The 24,922-nt window shown below is 39.1% G+C and overlaps 1 protein-coding gene across 5 annotated transcripts in view; it reads left to right on the top strand.

The window, feature by feature from the left end:
• SHROOM4 (shroom family member 4) overlaps positions 1-20,501 on the top strand; it is a 262,559-nt gene extending 242,058 nt beyond the window's left edge. For all 5 annotated transcript variants that reach the window (XM_037159038.2, XM_053670636.1, XM_053670639.1 and 2 more), the window contains 5 exons: positions 4,095-4,922; positions 8,837-8,986; positions 9,865-10,045; positions 15,578-15,847; positions 16,771-20,501. In XM_037159038.2, coding sequence (XP_037014933.2) covers positions 4,095-4,922; positions 8,837-8,986; positions 9,865-10,045; positions 15,578-15,847; positions 16,771-17,040 — 1,699 coding nt within the window. In that variant the 3' untranslated portion in view covers positions 17,041-20,501. The remainder of the gene's footprint in view (positions 1-4,094; positions 4,923-8,836; positions 8,987-9,864; positions 10,046-15,577; positions 15,848-16,770) is intronic.
• The last annotated feature ends 4,421 nt before the right edge of the window (positions 20,502-24,922 follow it).

The following is a 24,922-nucleotide window of genomic DNA, read 5'->3' as shown; positions in this document are numbered from 1 at the left end:
TATTTAGCTTCCTGTTAAAGGTGAGATCATATGGTATTTGTCCTTCAATGCCTGGCCTATTTCACTCAGCATAATGCTTTCCAGTTCCATCCATGTTGTTGCAAAGGGTAGTAGCTCTGTGGAGGATTCTTTTCTAATCCCTCTATTCTCTAGATTCCAGAGTTTAGGAAGCATAAATAGCATTGGGGTTGTCTGTTCCTTGAAGGTTAGAATTAACACAAGACCATGTGAGTGTGCTTTTGATTTTTGGTCAAATTTATCAATATTTTCTATGGTAACTGGTGGGTTTAGATATCTTCATTCTTCCATTTTTTTGCATTTGAGTTTTTAATTAGATTAGCAAGTGGTCTATCTGTCTTATTTTAATTTTCATGTAAAGAACTAGATTTCAGCTTTAATTTTTTGTTCTATCATTTGTTTTCCAGTGTATTGATTGGTACCATGAGTTTTCTTTCTGCTTTGCTTAGGTCTATTTTTGTGCCTGTTTTCTTAACCTTTTTTGTTAAATGCTTAATTCATTTATTTTAATTTGTTGTTCTACAATTTTTCCTGTTACCACTGTTTTAATCAACCATATGCTCCAGCTTCTTATATTTTCATTGTTGTTATTTCCAAGGTATTCTACAGTTTCAAACTAGATCTCCTCTTTGACTAGAGAATATTTTCCCTTTTTTTTTGTATTTTATTTATTTATTTATTTATTTATTTATTTTTTAATTTTATTTAGTTATTTTTCAAGTACAGTTTTTTGTCTATTTCTCCCATCCCAGTTTCCCTTTTATTTTTTATTGTAGAATTTTTTTGTTTTTTATTTTTGTTGTTAGAGTGTTATTAAATTATGATTAGATACTGTATTCTGTACTACTCTACTTTTTAGGTTAATATATAATTAGGTTAATCAATTTCTGAAATTGTTCATGGGCCCTTAAAAAGTAGTGTATTTTTAAAATTTTTATTACTTTAAAAAAGTAATAAAATTACTTTTAAAGTAATAAATACTTTTAAAATAAATAAAATTACTTTAAAAAATTATTTATTATCTTTAGGGAAGGGGGGGAAGAGAAGGAGAGAAACACTGATGTGTGAGAGAAACACAGATCAGTTGTCTCTCACATGTGCCCCTACTGGGGACCAGCTCACAACATAGGCATGTGCCCTGACCTGGAATCTAACCATTGACGTTTTGCTTTGCAGAATGACGCTCAGCCAACTGAGCCATGCCAGTTAGGGCTCCATTAGTTTTTGACTGTGAAATCTGTCATCAGCTGAAACAATGTCATATTTTGTTTCTGCTTTTTTTCTACCTTTGCATTTCCTATAGATTTTGTTTTAGGAAATTTTCAGTACTTTTTTTCAGTTATAGTTGACATGCTATTATATTAGTTTCAGGTGTCCAACATAGTGATTAGATATTTATATCACTTATGAAGTAAATACCCAGATAAGATTAGTACCCGCCTGGCACCATACCTAGTTGTTAACATGTTATTGACTATATTCCCTATGTTTTACTTTACATCCCCTTGACTTACTTTAGAAATTTTCATGCTCTGTTATTTGGTATGTAAAGATGCAGAGTAGTTAGATCTTCATCACCTATTCTAATTATTAATATTATAGTGCCCTTTTTTGTCTTTATTGTTTTTTGCCTTTAATTCAACTTTTTAATGATATGAATATCATGGCCCTTGTTTTTCCCCCCATTTTAGCATTAGTTTGTTTATTAAACAAGTACTCATTGAATGCCTATTGTGTGCTAGGCACTACATACCAGATGAATGAAACACACAAGATTCATGCAGGTGTGGACCTTATATTATAGTTAGAGATTGGACCACAGAATAAACAAGTAAAAATAAGTATGTAACAGAATCTCAGGTCATGATGTATCCTCTGAGAAAGAACAAAATAGAAAAAAGGAAAATTAAGTATGTCATCTTTATTTTAGATAAGGTCAGGATAGTCCTCTCTACCTACTACCTTGGTTTTTTGTTTATTTCATGGGGGGGGAATACCAGATGGAACAGTTTGTACACAAGAGATTGTTTTAATCTCAATAAGTTGCAGGTGGGATAAGGCCTAAATGAGAAGAGAGTGAGGAATGTATGGATATAAATTTTTGATCTATGTGACTGATGAACTAGCTAGGGTGGGGACTGGAGATAAGGGGAGTGAAGGATATTTTTGCATTCCATTCTATCTGAGCTTGGCTACCATTATGTAAATTATTAAAGAAATATTCCCAGTATTTATCATGACTATTGAATGGATATTCTGTCTGATGATTTGATTGAACTGCTGGAATTTCCTACCACTAGGCAGTATTTAGAATGATGTTTACTGCTCACAGGCTACAGCAGGAAACCAGATCTTTTGGCTTAATGTGCTTAATAGATGTCCTCTGACTTTGGTGACTCTTTATTATATGTAAATATAATATGTATATATACATAATATGCATATAAAAGTTTGACTTTTTATAAATATTTTTATACATTTTGAAATAAACCTGGACTCCTTTCCCTTTGGTATTTTCTTTTATTGCTTATAAGATGAGAATGTTATTTCTCTTCATAACTGAATTTAATTTTGATAGTTTTTTTCTTATAGGTACATTATACACACATATAACATATATTTTTTTAATTTTTAAAATTTATTTAATTATTGTTCAAGTACAGTTTTCTGTCTTATATTTCCATCCCAGCCCACCATATATATTTAAATTTTATGTACATACACCCTTAAATCTGGAATTTATTTTGAAGTGTGTGTGTGTGTGTGTGTGTGTGTGTGTGTGTGTGTGTCATGGTACAGCTCCAAATAATATTGCTCTGCAGTTATCTCCAAAAAGATTTATTAGGCCTGGCTTGTATGGCTCAGTTGGTTGGAGCATTGACCTGTGACTGAAATGTTGGAGGTTCAGTCCACGGTCAGGGCACATACTAGGTTGCAGGTCCAGTCCCCATTGGCCAGTGCATATGATCCCTGGTCCTGGCTCTTATGGGAAGCAACCAATATTCTCTCTCACACTGATGTTTGTCTCTCTTTCTCTCTCTCTAAAAGCAATGAAAAATGCACCCCAGTGAGCATCAAAAAAAGATATATTAAATGATCTTTCTTTATCTCCTTGTTATGGAAGATCAATTATATATGATGTTTAAATAGTTTCATTTGTTTCTGGGCTTTCTATCCTGTTCCACCAATCACAATGCACTCTTTTCACTGTAATTTCTTTATAATATATTTAACCCCTTACTCACACCCCATTTCTTGTGTAGCAAGTACTCTTTGATATTATATCATGCTTTGCTTTACAAGCTAATTTTATAATTCTACAGTTAAAAATTCCTATCAAGAATTCTGACTGGAATTATATTAGAAGCAGATATTTTAAATCCCAAATAGCAGATATTTATAAATGTTCTGCTTGATGTTTTTTCTTACAAGTATCAGAACATGGACAGAATGCATACCTATCAAATTTATGATATAGCCTGCATCTAGAGAAACAACAGGGGAATGGAAGTGGGGAGTGAAACTAGAATACTTTTTATTTCTTAAAAATTTATGAAGCATCAGTGAATGGCAAAGTGTTAAGATGTGCTTATTGTGAGCAGCAGGTGGGAACGTGAATATTTTTTAGTAATCTCTGTATGTTTATAAATATTTGAATGTTTCATAATTAAAAACAAAACAACAGATGAAACAAGATAAGCAGACTTGTAAGCCTAAGGATATAGCACATTCAATCTGAGTGCTACAAACAGACTGAGGTGGTGTGTGTATTCAGACTTTAGAGATCGTCCAGGTTCAAACGATAGCTCTGCCACTAACTAGCTTTATGACCCTGAGACAGTTGCTTAACCTGACCATGCCTCAATTTCCCCAGCTGTCAGGACAATAATAATAGAAACTTCCTAAGGTTATTATGAGGACTAAATATGTTAAGACATTATATATTACTGTTATTACATTTACTACGTAGATTACATCATTTTGTGCCCATTTTAAATTTTACATAGATGATATCAAAAATATGGGATCATCTGCAACTTGCTTGTCTTACACAATCCCCATCTGCTCTTTTGCAGGGAAATGTCTCATTCTAAGGCTGGCTTTTCATGGGCAACCCCCTTTCATCCTTGCCTTGAGAACCCAGCACTGGATTTGTCAAGCTACCGAGCAATCTCTTCTCTTGACCTCCTTGGAGATTTCAAGCACTCTTCAAAAAAAACAGAGGAAATTTCAGTTTATGAAGAGGGGAGCTCTATGGCTTCCATGCCCCACCCACTGCGTAGCCGTGCCTTCTCAGAGAGCCACATCAGCTTGGAGCCCCAGAGCTCCCAAGCCTGGGTGCAGCAAAGGAGGGAGCTCCTTAGCAAAGTTGATGAACCCCAGCTAGATCCTCTGGGAACCAAGAAGAAGGCCTTTCCTCCTCCTCGTCCTCCTCCTCCCAACTGGGAGAAGTACAGGCTCTTCCGTGCAGCCCAGCAGCAACAGAAGCAGCAACAGCAACAGCAGCAGCAAGAGGAGGAGAAAGAGGAGGAGGAAGAAGAGGAGGAGGAGGAAGGACAAGAGGAGGAGGGGGTAGAGGAAGAGGAGGAAGAAGAAGAGGGAAGAGAGGAGGAAGAGCTGCCACCCCAGTATTTCAGTTCAGAAACCATTGGTTCCTGTGCTCTCAACACTGAAAGAGTCCTGGAGCAGCCACAACCTCTGGGCTTTGGTCATCCGGAGGTCTCAAGGCAGAGCACACAGAACCTCCCAGCAGAGCAAGAGTCTTTTGCTCACCATTCCAGTGATTTCCTGCCTCCAATAAGGGGCCACTTGGGATCTCAACCTGAGAAAGCTCAGCCACCTTGCTATTATGGCATTGGTGGGCTTTGGAGGACATCAGAGCAGGAGACCACTGATCCCTCCAAGTAAGTGCTTATTAGGTCATTAGGTCCTTGAAGAGGCAGGCAGCATGAATGTGAATTCAACCTCCATCATGTACCGGTTACATGACCTTGGACTGTTCCCAGCCCAAGTTTTCTCATATTCCCAGCCTCACATGGACTGTTCCCAGCCTCAGTTTTTCTCATGTGGACAGTGGGCATAATGATACCTATTGCATGTAGTTGTTGTGAATATAAAGTTAATCTACATAGAGGACATAGCCTCATGCTTAGCACATAGTAGGTGCTCAGTTAACTGTAGTTATTCGTGTTCTTATCCCTAAATACCACTATCAAAATATATTTATTATTTTCCAGTTTGTCTTTAAGATATGCATCAGTTTCTTGCCCCTGAACCAGAAGGCCTTGTTATCTATACTAGGCTTTTCCTGCAGGTGTGTGGTTCAGGTACTTTTTTACCTTTTCTTATACTTGTTCTTCAGAACAAGAGGCCAGGTCACAACCTGACCTGCATTTACTCTAGCACCTGCCTGGACTTTTAAACTCTTCCAAACACCCCAGCATCAAAGGTGTTCCGGAGGTTGGGTGTTTTATGTCCTGATCATTCCTCACAATGGCTAAGGACATAGTTTTCCTCTTCCACTTTCTCCACTACCCCCACCCTTGTTTCACCTATCTTTTTGCATTTGCTTCAGTGGGCAATACATGGTAGCTGATAGAGTGAGCTACCTGGGCAGGGAGGCCAAAGCAGAAGTGTCATCTAGCTGCAGGACTCCCAGTGTCTGTTCTCTTCACTGTCCCAATGCTCTTATGTGTGCCCTACAATGCATGGTTGTCTTCTTTGCTCCAAAGCAAAAGAGCTTTGGCTCTTAGCTCTGCCAGTCCTCCAGTAGAGAGCTCAACCAACTCTCTGCTGGGAGTGAAGGTTGGGGGTACGTATCTATCCTCTAAGTGCTTTCTTTAAATCCCTTTATTGAAAGAACCTGCCTGAGACTTGTTGCTATTAGAAACACCTTCTTATCATGTCTTTTACTGACAGGCAAAACCGTTACTTGGCTATCTGGAGCTAGTTAAGGTTTTGTAGCTGAAAGTGACACAGCACTTACAGGGCCAGATTCCCTGAAATAGTGAGAATCTCTTATCAGATGCCTAGTGGCTGCTTCTTAAGCTGTCCATCTATCTGGGAAGAATTCTTATTGTAATTGGAATACATTTTGTGGAAAGTGACTATAATTGTTATCTATCACAGCAGGGAGAAGGGAAGGTAACCTAACACATAATAAGTGCTTAATATTCAGAAGAAAGACATTGAAATAAACTGACAGTAACCAGAGGGGAGGGGGGATAGGGATAACTGGTCAAAGAAGGGGAAGGGTCATCAAGGAACATGTATAAAGGACCCATGGTCAAAGCCAAAGGAGAGGGTTAGAATTGAGTGTGGAAGGTAGAGGTGGGCGGGGTGGGGGAGAGTGGTGAAGGGAAAATGGGGATAATTGTAGTTGAACAACAATAAAAAATAAAATATAAATTCTAAAAAAAGAATAAAGAATAAATGAATGAATAAACATGAATTAAGCATTTGCTCTGTGCCAGACACTGCTAGTTATTTTATATCCATTATTTCATTTAATCCTTCCAACAGCCCTAAGGGCCATTATTATCCTCATTTGACAGATGACAAACTTAAAGCTGAACAAAATAAGAAACCAAATAAGTCAGAATTGTGCAGCAAGGATTCAAAACCAGATCTGTATGACTCTCATATCCATGCTTATTTCACTATTTTAGTCTCATAGAGATTTTGTCCTTATAGTAAGCCAGGCCTTGACAAGGCCCTCCCATGTCCTGTAGGGTAATATGTATGGGGTATAGTAGTTATAGTACCCTTATCAGTTTCCTGGTCCTGCTTCCTTTATATGTGTCCATTCACCTTGGCACCTTGGCCAGAGAAAAAGAAATTGCTATTGTTACAGATCTTGTAACTTGTTCCAGAGATTTTTTAAAAACATGACTATGCAATGCCAGGGAAAGCATTTGTTTGCGTACATCCCTGGTTTGTGGCTGCAAAAAGTCAACTAAGGTGCTTCTTTGAGTGATGGCAATTTAAGGAACAGCATCAATCCCAACATACCTAATATTTTTGCTTGCTTGCCATGTACCAAGCACTGTTCTAAGAACTTTCATATACTGATAAATTTAATCTTCACAACAAAGCTATGAAACAGATACCATTAGTCTCCTACATTTTTTAGATGAGAAGAGTGAGGCACAGGTAAATTGCAGAACATCACAGGTAGCCGGAACTCAGGTAGTCTGGCTCACTATACCCACTATATCATCCCAGGATTTCTGGACTCCTCAAGAAGAACCTATTATAGATCCTCAGATAATACAGGGTTCTAACCAGAAGGAAGTGGCTTTAAGATTTTGTAATGGAGAATAATGTTAGGGGCAAGTACATATGTAATACTTTAAATCTAAATTAACCCAGATTATCTCTGTAACCCACATATTATTCAGTTATGAAATTCTGGGGTATGTTTAGAAGCAGGTTAATGGAATTACTGAGTGTTAGTTAAGTCTAATAACACTGCTTCAGGTGCTGGTATAGCTTGCTTTATGGACTCTTTGCATTTCCTTTTAGTGCTGTGTAGAAGGAATCTGATTTTGTCTTCAATGTCCATTATAAAATTCAGATTGTGTTCTCAGATCTCCTGTAAACCCTGACTTATTAATGGAGATTTTGAGGAAATGAACCCTAGGACATAGTGCACAGGGCTCTGTTTTCTGGGGAACTGTGTCTCTAATTAGCACATCCTTTTAAAATATATTTTAACTTTTTCCAGTTTTATTAAAATATAATTGATGTTCAGCCACATATTTAAAAAATTTTTATTTATTGATTGATTTTAGAGATAGCAAGGGAAGAAAGAGAAACATCTATCTGTTGTTCCACTTACATATGCATTCATTGGTTGACTCCTGCATGTGCCCTGACTGGGAATAGAACCTGCAACCTTGTCATATGGGGATGCTGCCCCAACAAACTGAGCTACCTGGCCAGGGCTACATTCTTTTTTTTTTTTTTTTTTAAATCCAGTACTTTCTGAGTCAGAACGCTCACATATGCCTTAAATATTTTTCTTATGGATAGGAATTCTCTATCTTATATGTTCATATGCCCTCCAGAATGTTCTCTTTTTTCTGCTAACATAGATATAGTTCAGTCAGAAAATTCTTTACATGCACAGTTTTATATGCAGTCAAGTTGTCCCTTTGGGAATATAGCATAGTAGCTAAAATCACAGATTTTGGAGTTAGGTCACGTAGATCTACATCATGGGCCTGACATTTACTGTCTGGTGACCTTGGGAAAGTTACTTTACCTCTTAATGCCTCATAATGCCTATACAATGGTTGTCCTGAGCATTAAATTTGATATCCGTATCTACGCTGCCTCCCATCCTGCCACATGCACACAGCATAGGAAAGCTTCTGGGACATAGTAAACACTGTGTTATGTTAGCTAACAGTGTTCTTTTATCTGTGTAATTAGCTTAAAAACCTACATGTAAAATTAATATCTGGGATGAGGAATGTTGGTGTGCCAGAGTTTCTTTGTGTGATGAATTATGAGACAGCATAGTATGAATTAGTAAATAGCTGTGGAACATTTCAACCATTATTTTTGACCTTTATCTAAGAGCTGCAAATAGCTGCAGAAATTACTAATGAGTTTTTCCTATTTTTCCTTTCAAACAGGTAGAGGTTAGCAAAGGGGCAGTGACACTGACAGTGGGGGTGGCTGATAGGCAATAAGAATATATAGAGAGAGGGGGTGGGCCTCCCCCTTGAGTAAATTATGGGTGAAATTATTTGCCCCTGTCTCTGAAGCCTGACATTGAAGTGTTTTATTTTTATTTCCTTCCTCATACCAGACCAGAAGCCTTGATGGCAGAAGACTCCAAACCCAAGACAGCATGGAACCAGAACTACTTCTTTCCTGAAGAGCAGTTCTCTTTGATGGGCTGGGGCTCCAAGAAGCAGCACCTCTGCCCCATGGGCTTCAGTGAACCCAAGACGACAGGGTCTGCTGCTGTACTTGTCAAGCCCCTTGGTCCTACTGGTTCCATTCCCTCCCCACTTTATTGTCCAACTATAGAGGAGGTTGGGGCATTTGGGGATATGCTGGAAGTGGAGAGATGTTATTTCTTCTCAGCCCAAAGGCCTATTAGAAACCAGGCAGTCTCAAGAAAGCTCATGAGAGATGTGGTGGGCTGTGACAAGTCCCTGGCAGGGTTGCTAACCCCAGCCTCCAACATGGTGACTACCTGATAAGGTCATGGGTGACCTCTTTGCTGTGGAAGATCTGCAGTGGAGGGACCATTTTAAGCAGGAGTTAACATTGCTGGGAAAGAAGAAATGACCAGTGTTCAGGAAAGCCAGGAGGTGTTTTTTGCAAGCAAGCAGACTAAATAGAGCTGGAGTGGGCAGGATCCAGGAAGATAGTTGGGAAGCCAACAGGCTTAAGAGGACAGATAGCTGAGGTGTCAGATACAACCCTACCACCTAGCCCCTCCCTTAGGATCCATATTCCAGTGCCATGAACTAAGGCAGGTAATTGATGATAATAAGCCCAGAACTTTAGGGTCCTGTCAGCTTTTCTGGATTTTAGTGGGATGTCAATGACCAAACCAAATGATCTCTAAAGAAATTCCTGTAGCTGCAGAAGTCAGGGGCAAGGAAATTGCCTTTTAAATTCTTAAAATTGGCCTTGACTTGGCTTTTAGGTAGCTTTTATGTTGTTTGTTTATATTTGAACCTGCTTCCTGGTCCATCATTTCCTTATTTTACAACTCCTTGGTGAGTCAGGGCCCCAATGTATTACAAATAGGGAAACTGAGAACAAGAAAGGTCAGCAGCCTCTCAACAGAGGTGTTCAAATGGTTATTCTTTGTTCCCACAGACAAGAATTTCAGCACCTCCCACCTCCTCATGGGGGCCCAGGGATCCCTACCTCTTACTCAGCTTATTACAATATTTCTGTGGCCAAGGCAGAGCTGTTAAACAAGTTGAAAGACCAACCTGAGATGGCAGATATTGGCCTAGGAGAGGAGGAAGTGGACCATGAACTGGCTCAAAAAAAGGTAAATTTTTTTTTAAAAATACCTTAGAGATTTTTCAGTATTTAGCTTGAGTATGTCTAGAGCTTGCCCTGACCTCTAGGTTCTTTAGAACATCTTGGTACATTCCTATAAACTACAGGAATGGCAATCAAAAAGCCTCTCTGGGCTTCTCATAAATACAACTCCAGTCTCTCTTTTTTTTTAGATTTTATTTATTTATTTTTAGAGAGAGGAGAAGGGAAGGAGAAAGAGAGGGAGAGAAACATCAATGTGTGGTTGTACTCTGTTCTAGGGACCTTGCCTGCAACCCAGGCACACACCCTGACTGGGAATCGAACTGGCGACACCTTGGTTGGCAGGCCTGTGCTCAATCCACTGAGCCACACCAGCCAGGGCTCCAGTCTCTTTTTGATCTGGTCAGTAATAGTAATTATGGTAGTAGTAATCATAGCCATCACTGCAGTGTCTCTCTAGTCATTATAGCAACTCTATAAGGTAGACATTACTATCCCTTTTTTACCAGTTGAGAGGACTAAGTTGTCCAGGGTTATAGACTAGGTGGTAGACTCAAGACTTGAAGTCAAGAGTGTCTGACTTTCTGTTGGGCTGTCCCTCCAAAATAAGCCAGCCTTGTTAAGAAATTCACTGCCCATGGCACATCAGAGTTTTTTCCAGTTGAGCTCTAACCAATGGCAATCATTGATCGTATTCTCTATGTAACTTTCTAGGAGAGAGGACAGACTGACTAAGAAAGAAAAGGAAAAATTATAAGCTGGTGAACTTTAGTATTTATTTGCAAATATAGTCAGTAATCTCTTAAAATATTAAGTAGATAAATGGAAATGTTGTTCCAAGAATCCCCTTTCTTCCTCTAAGTACCACTATCCTGGTTGTCTAATCAGATTCCTGCAATCACTTTGCCCTTCCTGTCGTTACCCATTTTATTTCATAAACAACTGGGTTTTCATAGCAACCTGAAAGGCTAATTTACCACTTTGTGAACATCTGAATTCAATGTAAATTACTCATCTGCCCATGTTTCCCATTCAGAATATGACCTGTAGGAAAACTCAAGGCCATTTGCAAGAGACCCTACCACCACTTTTTAATCTGGAACAAAATGTCAGGGAAAAAATTGGAAGTGTGGTGGTATCAATTTTATTGATCCAATGCTTGCTTCCTTGGATTTTATGTTCCCTGATGATGGCATGGCTGTTCCTGCCTTACTCAGGAACCTTTTATTATGAGCAAACCTACTAAAATCTGACCAGAAAAAGAGAGAAATGATTAGAAATAGCAAAGCACAGAACAGTGGACAGTGATCTGAAGTGATTATGGATGGGCTGGAACAGTTTTTGTCTCTGAGGAAAATAGGTGTGGAATGATGCTGATTTATAATATACCAGAAAAGCAGCTCAGTCCTACCTGGGTCTGCAATGACTCCACAGCTCTACCCACTACACTTTCTTCAGGATTGAAGTTCAGGTTGCAGAGACCAAGTGCCAACAAACAAAGGGGTGTCTTCACTTTCATCCTGGCAGATCTATGGAACCTAAGAGCTGGGGCGGGTAGGTGATTTTCCAGGTTGATCATTTGGCTGCCAGCCCTCCCGTGTTCCTGGCATTGCATTTTATTTGGGAAAGGAGAAGGTAAGGATATAACTGGGAGCCTCTTGGCATCTAATTGTATTGCTGCATTAATATCATTGATCCCTCCTTCCCGGTGGGTTTTGGAATTTTTCTAACTATAAACCTATTATACTTCATACTAAAATCATGGTGATCTCCTAAACATTGAAAAGTTCTGAAATATGACAAGAGATTCTGAACTTAGAACAGGTTCTTTTGGTCTTGGTCACTTCAGGTATTTCTAAATAAAGTACTAGAAAGGAACACACTCTAGAAAACTACAAGCCAATGGTCCAGAGTGCCAGGGCAGGAGTAATAATAAAACAAACATTGAAGCATATATCTTATATACAAAATATTAATCTAAGCACATGACATGTATTTACTCATTTAATTTTTTATTATCGTTCAATTACAGTTGTTCAATTTTTCCCCATTACTCTCCTCTGACCTGCCCACCCCCCACTCAGAGCTCCCATAGTCAATCCCCACCCTGTTGTCCATGTCCATGGGTCCCTTATACATGTTCCTTGACTAGACTCTTGCCCTTCTTTCTCCCCTTATTCTTCCCCCCTCTGGTTGCTGTCAGTCTGTTCTTTGTTTCCATGTCTCTGGTTCTATTTTGCTCACTTGTTTGTTTTCTTGATTAGGTTCCACTTATAGGTGAGATTATGTGATATTTGTCTTTTACTGCCTGGCTTATTTCAGTTAGCTTAATGCTCTCCAGGTCCATCCATGTTGTCACAAAGGGTAGGAGTCCCTTCTTTCTTTCTGCTGTGTAGTATTCTATTGTGTAAATGTACCACATTTTTTGATTCACTCATTTACTGATGGGCACTTAGGCTGTTTCCAGCACTTGGCTATTGTAAATAAGGCTACCATGAACATTGGGGTACATAGATTCTTTTGAATTGTTGTTTCTGGATTCTTAGGGTATAATCCCAGCAGTAGAATCATTTAATTCTTATAACAATATTATGAGGTAGGTACTATTGGTACCTATTCTTACCTATTTTTAGATGGGGAAATTGAGGCGCAGAAAGGTTATTTGCTCAAGGTCACTTCACTACTTAGTGGCAGAGCTGGGGTTCAAACCCAGATAATAGTAGTAGTAATACCCAGGTGATAATAGTAACAACAACAGTAGCAGCTGCTGCATCAGTAAACATGTATTAAATGCTTAATGTGCTAGGCATTACTAAGTATTTTACCTCTATGATTTCATTTCATCCACACAAGAACAGAGAGCAGGAGGAGAGGAGGCACTTCTCCAGTTTACAGATGAGAAAACAGAAGTTTCAGCGGGACTGGGTATCTCATCCAAGGTTACACAGTTTTGAGGAGGTGGAATTGGATTCCAGGCATCCCTGACTCCAAAACTCCATTCAACCACACTACCTTCCTTCCCGTGAATGCAGTCCCAGAACTGGTTACACATATAGGGGAGTCAAATCAGAAGACACAGGCACTACTGCCCTTGAGAAACTTACATAGTTTCATCAATAGTAGGAGAGGGATCAGGTGCACATACATGAAACAGAAAGTGAACAACTTCAAATTAAACTATAGGCTTCTAATTCTAAGAAATTGGAGAGTTCAGAAAATAAAAAGATTATTGAGAGAAGAGTTATGAGGGTAGGGGCTTTCAGCAGGGAGGGTAGAGGCAAAGCTTGGCTCAGGAGAAAGAATGGGACTAGCCAAAGTGAAAGATCAGGTAGAGGTACATAAGCAAACCAGGAACATAAGAATGAGTGTTGTGAACTCAGAGAAGAGTGAGGAACTAATCCTGAAAGGTTCTGAGAAGTAAGATTAGAATGGTAGAGCGGGACCAAACTGAATAATAATAATAGCAGCCCATTGTTACTGAGTACTTAGTCTATGTTAAACCCTTTGCATTAATTTTATCATTGAACCCTTATTATAATTCAGTGGAGAAGGTACTGCAATTGTCCCCATTCTGCAGATAAAGTAAAACTCCATAACAAAATTCACCTAAGGTCACACAGCTAGGAAGTTGCAGAACTCTAAGTCAAACATAGTCATTAAAACTCTGGAACTCAGACTATTATCCAAAAGGCCTCAAAAACTAAGCTGAAGGGGTGAAGATCTACCATAATGCCATGAACATGGGAGGTACTTAAGGGGACAGAAGAAAAATGAATGAAGAAATAGGCAAATAATTGATGATGATGGTTTTTCAAGCTGTGTTCTTACAAGCATTCAAGTTCTGTTTATTAAACAGTCTCAGCAAGTATTTATTTATTTAATTTATGAGGGTGACATTGGTTGATAAAATGATATAGGTTTCAGGTGTACAATTCTATGGTACATCATCTGTATATTTTACTGGGTGTTCACCACCCCAAGTCAAGTCTCCTTTTGTCACCATTTAGCTTCTCTTTACTGTCTTCTACCTCTCCCATTACCCACCACCCCTCTTTCCCTCTGGTAATTACCATACTGTTTTCTGTGTCTTTGAGGTATTTTTCTTTTTCTTTTTTTCCTTTTTTTTCCTTTTTGCTTAATCCGTTCACTTTTTCACCCAGCGCCCAATCCCTATATAATCGGACAACTGTCAGACTATTCTATGTATCTATGAGTCTGTTTCTATTTTGTTTGTTAGCTTAATTCATTCATTAGATTTCACATATAAGTGAAATCATATGGTATTTGTCTTTTTCTGACTGGCTTATTTCACTTAGCATAATAACTCTCTTAGCTCCATCCATGCTATTGCAAAAGGTAAGATTTCCTTCTTTTTTACATCCAAGTTATATTCCATTATGTAAATATACCACAGCTTTCTTACCCATTCATCTACTATTGGACACTTGTGCTACTAAAAAATCTTGGCTATATATTGTCAACAACACTGCAATGAACATAGGGGTGCATATATTCAGGTTTCTTTGAATATATTTCCACAAGTGTAATTGCTGGATCAAAGGGCAGTTCCATTTTTAATTTTTTGAGGAAACTCCATAGTGTTTTCCACAATGCACCTGGGAATGCACCGGTCTGTATTCCCACAAACAGTGCAAAGGGTTCCCTTTTGTCCACATCCTCACCTACACTTGTTTGTTGATTTATTGATGGTAGTCATTCTGATCAGTGAGGTGATATATCATTGTGGTTTTAATTTCATTTTTCATGATTAGTGAGGTTGATCATCTTTTCACATGTGTATTGGCCATCTGTATGTCCTCTTTGGAGAAGTATCTATTAAAGTCCTTTGCCCATTTTTAAATTGGGTTGTTTGTGTTTTTGGTGTTGAGTTGTCTGAGTTCTTTATAAATTTTGGATTTTAAGCCCATATCAGATATCTCATTGGTGAATATATTCTCCCATTTTGTGAGTTGTCTTTTCATTTTGTTTATGTTTTCCTTTGCTGTGCAAAAACTTTTTTAGTGTCAGGTAATCCCATGTGTTTTATTTTTTCTTTTGTTCCTTTTGCCTGAGGAGCTATATCAAAAAAAATATTGCCATGAAAAAGTCCAAGATTTTACTGCCTATGTTTTCTTCTAGGATTTTTATAGTTTTTGAGTCTTACATTTAAGTCTTTATTCCATTTTAAATGTATTCTTGTCCATGGTGTAACAAGGTGGTCTAGTTTCATTTTTTTTTCAGCAACTCTTTATTAAGTTACATTTTGTATTAGCCCATGGATACCATTATCTAATGCCAAGAAGTTCGGTGTTGACAGAGATTCTTCCCAGATTCTAAGAGATGAGAGACAAGGTACCTGTCCTGAAAATTAGAATTGCTTGTGACTTGCTCAGGTTTCTTTTATTTCCAGTGACTAGGGTGAAGCCCACCATCTGTTACTTGAATCAAAAAAACAAAACAAAACAGAGGTTACAAGAACAGACCAGTTTCTGTCAGTCCCCATTCTCATCCTTTGCCTCTTTCTCTTTGTTTCTCCTAGATACAGCTTATTGAAAGCATTGGCAGAAAACTTTCTGTCCTGCGGGAGGCCCAGCGAGGATTGCTGGAGGATATCAATGCTAATTCTGCCCTTGGGGAAGAGGTGGAGGCTAACCTAAAAGCTGTCTGCAAGTCCAATGAGTTTGAAAAATACCGTTTGTTTATTGGGGACCTGGACAAAGTGGTCAGCCTGTTGCTGTCACTCTCTGGACGACTGGCACGGGTGGAAAATGCTCTCAACAGCATTGATTCAGAGGCTGATCAGGAGAAGGTAAAGTTGTAGTCTCAGGGGTGTGGATAGAGGGAAATGCCATCTGTTTCTTCTCAGGTCTTCCTCTTTCAAGTTTGGTTAGTCTGGGAGGTAGTAGTCTAGTGTTGAGTGTGAGCACTGGCTTTTAAGTGCCTTGAAATTCTGGCTCTATCACTAATTAGCGATGTGACTCTGGGCAACTTAACCTCACTCCATTTCAATCCCTTAAAAATGGAGTGAACACACTACCTACCACATAGGCTTTCAGAATTAAATTATGTAATCATTTTAATGTCTTAAAACACAGCCCAAAACTGAGTAAACACTGAATCAGTGCTAGCTGCCAATAGTAGTAGAAATAGTAGCTGCAGCAGCAATTTCTACACTCCTCTGTCTCCCATGTCCCACCTCCCCAATTTAATTGGAGGGAGAGGTCTCACCAAGTACTTGTGATTGGGAGGCTGTTAGTTCCACAGCTTGAATGCAAATGGTTTTGCAAACAAGTTTGAAGCCACAATAAGAGGCACAAATGCATGTGCCTACACCTGGCTACATAGACACACATCCATATACCCATGCAGAAACACATATCGTTTTGAATGCATTGCCACAGTGATGGTTATTCACAAGATAGAAGGGGTCTGAACTGGCTTTGTCAGAGCCTTCCCCAACCCCTACATCAGTGGTGATCCACTGATTAAAAGCAGCTTAGAGATGGAAAAAGGTATTATACATTCCCCTGTCCAGAATCATTGTTGTGTAACCCTCTCCCTGCTACAGGAAAGAAAGGCTATTGCATAAAAATAAACTTCAGGATAGAAAATCCAGGACTAATCAGTTAGTAGAATGGGTAGTTGCTTTGTGGCAGCACCTCCATTGGACCACTGAGTTAGACAGATGACTGGTAATTGGAATGGCCTTTAATTGGTCTTATGCTTCCCCAGTTGGTGCTGATAGAGAAGAAGCAGCAGCTGACAGGGCAGTTGGCAGATGCCAAGGAGCTGAAAGAGCATGTGGATCGACGGGAGAAGTTGGTGTTTGGCATGGTCTCCCGCTACCTGCCTCAGGACCAGCTGCAAGATTACCAGCACTTTGTGAAGATGAAATCTGCTCTTATCATTGAACAGCGAGAGCTGGAAGAAAAGATCAAGCTCGGGGAAGAGCAGCTCAAATGTCTCAGGGAAAGCCTACTCCTGGGGCCCAGCAATTTCTAATTCTACCAGCAGACTGCCCACACCATCCCCGCCCAGCCACAATAGGAAATGCTTTCTTTGTTAGCAGTTTGTTAGCAAATAGATAGCAGTTAGTTAGCAGTTTGTTCCATATCCTCTAGCCTGAATGTCTCTCACTGCCTCGTATCTAGCAGTACACCCAACCAGCTAAGAGACTAGGGGGGACCTAAGCTTCTACCCTACAGTGTAGAAGCAAGAAGTAGAAGCTGTAGCAGAGTGTGATTATACAACCACTCTCTCTTTCCCACAGTTTGCACAGCAAGCACTCACCACATACAGAACCAACAAAGTGCCTTCATTCTTCTTTGCACTAGGGCATCAGAGACATCATGTACTCATCACCCACCCACACCATGATCAGCCTCTGAAGGCTCAGAAAGAAAGTGTGTATGTGGCTCCACTCTGCCCCAGCGTTCATGGCCCAGCCATTTCCCACAGAGATCTGGCTATCTTGAGGGCATTCACCTACTGAAATTTCAAGGCCTCACTCAAGATTTTCATTGTGAAGTAGAGGAGAAATTGCACTTAACAGAATATGAGCAAAGGTTTGAGATTCCTAGATGCCCTGTTGAGAGGAGCTAGGCTTAAAGAAATTGGTTCCATCCCCACCTTCTCCAACATCTACATGAGGGGGAAGAGGCCTACTTCTCAGCCCTAGCTAGTGTGGCCTCCTTTTGTCCTAAGACTTTGGGTCTACCACTTCCTGTTTAATCTTGTCTTTTGTTGCTAGGGGTTACACATGCCTACCCTAAGGGCTTCACACTATGGGCCATAAATAGCTCTGCTAAAGCTGACTTCTGCATACAAGTTTCATTATTGGGGGGAAGGGGTTCTTAATTGTTATATTTTAAATGGCCTTTTGGTTTTATTTATTTTTATGTTTTATTGTGTTTTTTTCTCTTTTTTTTTTTAACTAACAAAATGAAAAGAGTGGTGTTAGAAAGTGAAAAGTTAGCCTAGGAAGAAAATATTTTCTGCAGATATGCCTGAATTCACCATAGCTAGGTAAGCGGGTACCAAAGCCTTGAATTATTCTCACCATAGCTAACAAGTGTCTAAGAAAGAAGTTTTTACCTTGAACTCAGCTTCCTCATTGTGACCTGGCTCTATACTTCCTTTGAAGTATGGATAACCATGAGCTTAGAGTTCCCCAATAGGTTTCAATTTTATCTTACTTATTTTTTGAAACCAAAGAAATCTGAAACTGACAAAGATCCACCTATTTCTCTACAGTCTCAAAGCTAAGGAAAGGGAAGAGGTAAGCTCAGGAGGAGTTCCTCTATCTAATTGCTTTCTCAGCCTATGTCCTGGCTCAGGGAACCCAAATTCACGGTAGCTGAAAACTCCAGCCAGGGCCAGTCCCTCAGAGTAAAATGTGATCCAGCCAGGATCTGAGGCAGACAAACAACTGATACTGCTGCTGTTGCCTAGACCCTGACACAGGGAGCCAGTTTCTATCCTGGAAAAGCCCTCAGTTTGGCAATGGCAGGAAGGGAGTTATAGCCAAACTCTGCGTGTTATACAGCTCAGTTCCCTATTCCTTGCTAACGAGCCCACGCTTGGTATTGCACAGCTCTGCCCAGCAAGCCCTGGCATTTATTGTAGTTAGTGCTGAGTTATTCTGAGTGCTTAGTACCTGTCCTTGGAGGTTAACTGTAGCAGCGGGAGTACCTCATTTAACTAAAAGAATTTGCTAAGGAACTTTGTTATTGCTACAAATACTGGCTCCTAACTTCCTTTTCCTTCTCATTGTATTTGAAAACAATGGAAGAATCTTGGCCAGCAGGGTATCCTGAGGTGGGGGCAGGGGCTAGGTATGCTGTTAGTACACTGCTGCTGTCATAACAGTTAAAATGTCAACCTGCCATTCTCCCCCCAAGTGGAGAATTTTACTTCATTCAGGAAGGCTGATGGCTTATAAAGGGGTAGGCTTACAAAGCCAAGGTAGAGGAAGGTGCGGGGGTGCTTTGAATATAGGCTGTGGCTGCCATCTTAAAAAAAAAGGCTCTAAGACAAACAATGAGCAAGTTTAGATGTCCTGTATTGAGGGGATAGAGCTGATGTAGTCCATGATTATAAGGTATGTGTGTGTGTGTGTGTGTGTGTGTGTGTGTGTGTACATGGCTAGAACAGCTTTTTGGAAATATAGGCCCAGGGAAAAGAGTGGTCACCCACCTGTGACCATAGTCTGAGTTTTTCAAGTGAGCAATTGAGTGATTGTACCTTAAATTTAATCACACTAAAAGTACTATTGACTCTGTTATTTTTGTCCCTCATCCCACCTCAAATTATTTTAGAATTGGAATCAGAACACAAGGACACTCATTTGTACATGGTAGGACAGTCTCCAAAGATCTTAATAAAATAACCCTAACTTCACTGCTCAGTTGTATTGCAGGTTTTACTTCACTGCTCAAGTTAGGCAGACAGAGGAGAACTACTTAGTAGGCACTGATGCCCAGCACTGCTGGCATAGTCCCACTGTGAATGATAGTGTTGCAAAGCTGTCACTGTTACTTGAGATGAATTGTCATCTCATTGTAAATCCATTCTCATTTCCCGGGCTCTGCCTTCCACAAATGCCTGCCAGGGGGTAGCAGTTTGGAAGGCAGGCCAAGGGATTTCCACAAAGATAGCTATTGGTCTTGACTTCTGCCCTCTCCCTTCACACACTCATTCAGGCCCCAGTGAGTAATAGGTAAGTACAGTGGTTGATATATATAGAGAAAGAGCTATTATAACATGTCCCTTCTAACTCCCCACTCCCAGGGGCCTAGGTAATTGAGTCTTCCTGAATCCTAACTGGCTTCAGACTTGGCCAGGATATAGCAATACATGCTCAATGGGAATCCAAGAGAAGGAGACAGAGACACTGAAAATAAAGTCCTCACAAGGGAGAGACTGGAAGCAGAGGAACAGAGGGTGAAAAGATGAAAAGCCTCCTCCAAGGCCAGTTTTAGGTTCTGTTTTCTATTTAACCTCATGTGCCAAAAAGCTGTCAAGGGACACTAGAGCCACAACTTTAATCCCAGCCTCCCTAAAGGTGCTGCTCTGCCAGTAGCAGGTTTCAGATGAAGGAAGTTGGGCACACTTCTGGCCACTTCCTTTTGTCTGGAGCTTGGTGATTCCCACTGTGTTTGCCAAAGGAGTTATCTATGCCAATAATATTTCTGAAACAGCATATTATATTCTTTGAAGATTAGTAGATCTTTAGAGGGGGGTGGGGCAGGGGGCAATTTCTATAGATAAAGAACCAGTGTTTGTTGTACAACTGTTGGGGGTCATCTATCCCATGTGAAGCTATTATTTGTCTGAGTCTTATTGTTTCTGCATTTGTGTCCTCCACCACTCCCTCCTTGGCTGGCATTGGTATGCCTGTCAGATTGTCATCAAGGGTCATACTTCAATAAAAGGTGCTAAGGACAAAAAAAATCTCATGTGTCTTGACTGAGGTAATGGAAATCCCCTAATACCCTGTTGAAAGATAATGGAAAGGAGTTTTGTCACCTATTTATAGTTTTTCATAGGTAACCATATGACCAGAACCTTGATCACATTTCTAACCCCTTAACCTGGATCCTCAGGGATAGCACTGATTTTATATCATTCATTATCCCCAGTAAAATAAACTGGAATTCTGGAGGAGCCAACAGTAGTTGTAACCTCAAACGTAGACCTCAGCAGTATAGGGTCCAGTTCTGAAGTCTGTTCTGATCAGAAGTGAGCCACTTTCTAGACTTCCTCCAATTGACTTCTGTCTACTAGTATCATCTTTCTTCTGCTTTACATTCCAGTCTCACAACTTCACTGTTAGCAACCTGTACAGCAAAGTCTTCACTGGCCAGTTCTTCAAGATAGCCTCAAGGTTTAGACCCAAATGCACTCCAGGAAGCTCCCCTGACCCTGAAAAGCTTAATTTTTTCCCTGATATATACATTTTTCATATCCCAACTGATCTCCTGTTTTAGATATGCAGCATGGTAGAATAGAAAGAACCTAGCTTTGGCATTAGAACAATCTGTGTTCAATCAAATCCTGGTTCTGCCACTTAGTCTATGAACTGATTATTTATTCAACTTTTTTCTTTTTTAAGTCTTTTTGATATTTATTGTATTTTTTGCCATTACCTTTTAGTCCCCTTGTACCACCCTCCCTCCCTAGCTATCACCACACTGTTGTCTGTATACATGAGTCCTTTTTCTTTTTTGCTCAATCCGTCCACTCCCTAACCCCCACTACAAGCTGTCATCCTATTCTCCATCTTACTCAACTTCTGAGTTCATTTTTTTATCTATAAATGGGAACAATAATATATATTTTGCAGGGTTATTGTGGCTTTAAAATAATAAATGAAAGCTACCAGCTATCTACTAAGAAGTTGTTACAAAGACAGAATCCCAGGCTCCACCCAAACCCACTGACAAAAGTCTGCATTTTAATTAGTACATTCCCAGGAGATTCATATGCATATTAAAGGTTGAGAAGCACTAACCTGTCACAAGCATGCTCAGTACACATAACTACATATTATTCTAGTCCTGATTTACTCAATTCATCCTTCCACATCCTAGACATATTCTTGCTCTTCTCATACTGCCCACCTAAATGAGTTTAGCAAGGTTGCATGATAAATGGTTGATACATAAAATCACTTGTGTTTCCATATATTAGCAATGAACAATCTGAAAAAAAAATAAAACGATTCGATTGACAATAGTGTCAACTTAATAAAGCACTTAGGAATACAATGAACAAATGAAGTGCAAGTACACTGAAAACTACAAAACATTGAAAGAAAATTTAAAAAAATTTAAATAAGTGTAAAGATACTCCATGTTTATGGATGGGAAGAATCTCCAAAACACTTCTCGAATTCAAAACTTGCTACAAAACTAAAGTAATCAAGACATTGTATTACAAGCACAAGGACAGATACATAAATAAGTGGAACAGTATTGAGAGTACAGAAATAAACCCTTTGGGGGGACATTAGGGAGTGGAGAGATTGAGCAAAAATGAAAAAGAACTCATGGACTTAGATAACAGTGCGATGATTGAAGAGTGGAGGGGAATATGAGGAGGATAAATGGTAATGAAAAAAATACTAAAAAATAAAGGGAGCCCTGGCTGGTGTAGCTCAGTGGACTGAGTACGGGCTATGGACAAAATGGTCGCTGGTTCGATTCCCAGGCAGGGTACATGTGTGGGTTGTGAGCCAGGTCACCAGTGAGGGCCATGTGAGAAGCAACCACACATTGACTTTTCCCTCTCTCCCTCCCTTCCACTCTCTCCAAAAATAAATAAAATAAAACCTTAGAAATTAAAAAAGAAAGAAGCCCTTACATTGATGGTCAGATAATGTTTGATAAGTGTTCCAAAACCATAAAATGGAAAAATAATAGCATTTCAATAAATAATGTGGGAACAACTGAGGATTCACATGAAAATAAATGAAGTTGGAACTGTTTTTATACCACATGAATAAATTAACTTGAAATGGATTATAAACCTAAATGTAAAATTTAATATCACAAAACTCTTAGAAGAAAACATAGTAGCAAATCTTCCTGACATTGGCTTAGACAGAAATTATTTAGAACTCCAAAAGTACAAGTGACAAAAGAAAATATAAATTGAAGTACACTGAAATTCAAAACTTTTATACTGCAAACAATACCACCAAGAAAGTGAAAACAATCTACATAATTGGGGAAATATTTATATATCATATATCTAATATTGGGCCTTTATTTAGAACAATATGCACCCTGAATGATGCTCAACATTTAAAAAATACAAATCAAAACTACAATGAGATCCTACCTTACACTCACTACCATAGCTATAATAAAAAAGACAAATAATAACAAGTGTTGTTAAGGACGTGGAGAAATTGAAACACTCATACAGTGCTGGTAGGAAAGTCAAATTATGTGGCCATTTGAAAAACAATTTGGTAGTTCCTTAAAATGTTAAACATAGTTTTCACATAACCTAGCAATTCTACTCTCAGGCATACATAACTAAGAGAATGGAAAATGGGTTAAAAAAACATGTACACAAATGTTCAAAGCAACCTTATTCATAATACCCAAAATGTGGAAACAATCTAAATGTTTATCAAATGAGGAATGGATAAACAAACTTTGTATATATGTACATGGGATATTATTCAGCCATAAAAAGTACTGATATATGCTACAAGAATGAATCTTGAAAACACAATGCTAAGTGAAAGAAACCAGTCATAAAATATTACATATCTCTTCCATTCATGTGAAATGTTGAGAATAGGCAAATCTATAGAGGCAAAAAGCATGTTAATGGTTTCCAAGGGCTAGAGGGCTGAAAGGAACGAGATGTTACTACTAATGGTCATGGGGTTTCTTTTGGGGGTGATGAAAATATTAAAATTAGATTGTCATCATGGTTGCCCAACTCTGAATGTGCCATGATCATTGAATTGTACACTTTAAATGGATGAACTGTGTGATATATATGAATTATTTTTCAATAAAGATTTTTAAACAACACCTTTTGTTTATTTCCATCAGTCTCATTTCTATTAACAAAAATATGAATTGATGGTAAGCATGTAGTTCATGGCTGAGCTGAAAGGGTAAAATATTCACACAATTTGAATTTAAGGAGGGAGCTTATCATTACATTATTCCCTTGCAGACTTGGCAGACCCAGCAACACAAGACATAAGAGTAGTCTCAGCTCTGTCTTGTGACTTCAGTAAAAGTAGTATGGATAGGACCTAATGCAGAAGGAGGACAAATTTTCTAGGCAGGTAGTATGATAGAGTGATTAAGTACCTCAGATCTTTAGACAAATAAAACAGGTTTCAGATTCTGATTACACCAACTATCACTATAAGTTACTCAACCTTCATCTCTAAAAGGGGGCTAATAAAACTACCGCCTCAAAATATAGTGAACATTAAATGAGATAATCCAGCCCCAACTCCTGTGGCTCAGTGGATTGAGCACTGGCCTGTGAATCAAAAGGTTGCTGGTTCAATTCCCAGTCAGGGCACATACCTAGGTTGTGGGCCAGGTCCTCAGTGGGAGATGTGTGAAAGGCAACCATGCATTGATGTTTCTCTCCCTTTCTCCCACCCTTCCCCTCACTCTAAAAATAATAAATAAAATACTCTAAAAATAAATAAATAAATAAATGAGATAATCCATATGAAGCACTTAAAAAAAGGACTGCCATATATTAAGTATTCAATAAATGTTAGCTGCTAGATTTTTGTGTGTGTGTGTGTGTGTGTGTGTGTGTGTGTATGAAATATTTTACTGCATGATCTCATTTAAGCAACACAACAATTTAGGTCATTACATATAATTCAGTACCCAAAACAATCAGGAATAAGTACTACTATTGTTATGCACCACATAACATTTCAATGATCAACCACATATACGATGGTGTCCCTATAAATTTTCTTACTTTGTTTTTTTATTGTTCAAATACGGTTGTCTCCATTTTCTGCCTACCACTCACCCCATACCACAGCCATCTCCACTTCCCACTCTTGATCCTACCTCCCTTTGGTTTTGTCCTTGTGTCCTTTATAGCTGTTCCTGAAAACCCTTTTCCCGTTTCCCCACATTATTCCCTCCCACCCCACCCCCTCTGGTTACTGTCAGTTTGCTCTTTATTCCAATGTCTCTGGTTATATTTTGCTTGCTTCTTTGTTTTGTTGATTAGGTTCCACTTATAGGTGAGATCATACTGTATTTGTCTTTCACTGTCTGGCTTATTTCCTTTAACATAATGCTCTCCAGTTCCATCTATGCTGTCTTGAAGGGTAGGAACACCTTTCTTTCTTTCTACTGCATAATATTCCATC

This window comes from Artibeus jamaicensis, unplaced genomic scaffold (genome assembly GCF_021234435.1).
Source record: "Artibeus jamaicensis isolate MK-2021 breed Jamaican fruit bat unplaced genomic scaffold, CSHL_Jam_final contig_60, whole genome shotgun sequence".
Lineage (NCBI taxonomy): Eukaryota > Metazoa > Chordata > Mammalia > Chiroptera > Phyllostomidae > Artibeus > Artibeus jamaicensis.
Note: the sequence above shows the minus strand (reverse complement) of the source record. Positions and strands in the feature narration are given on the sequence as shown.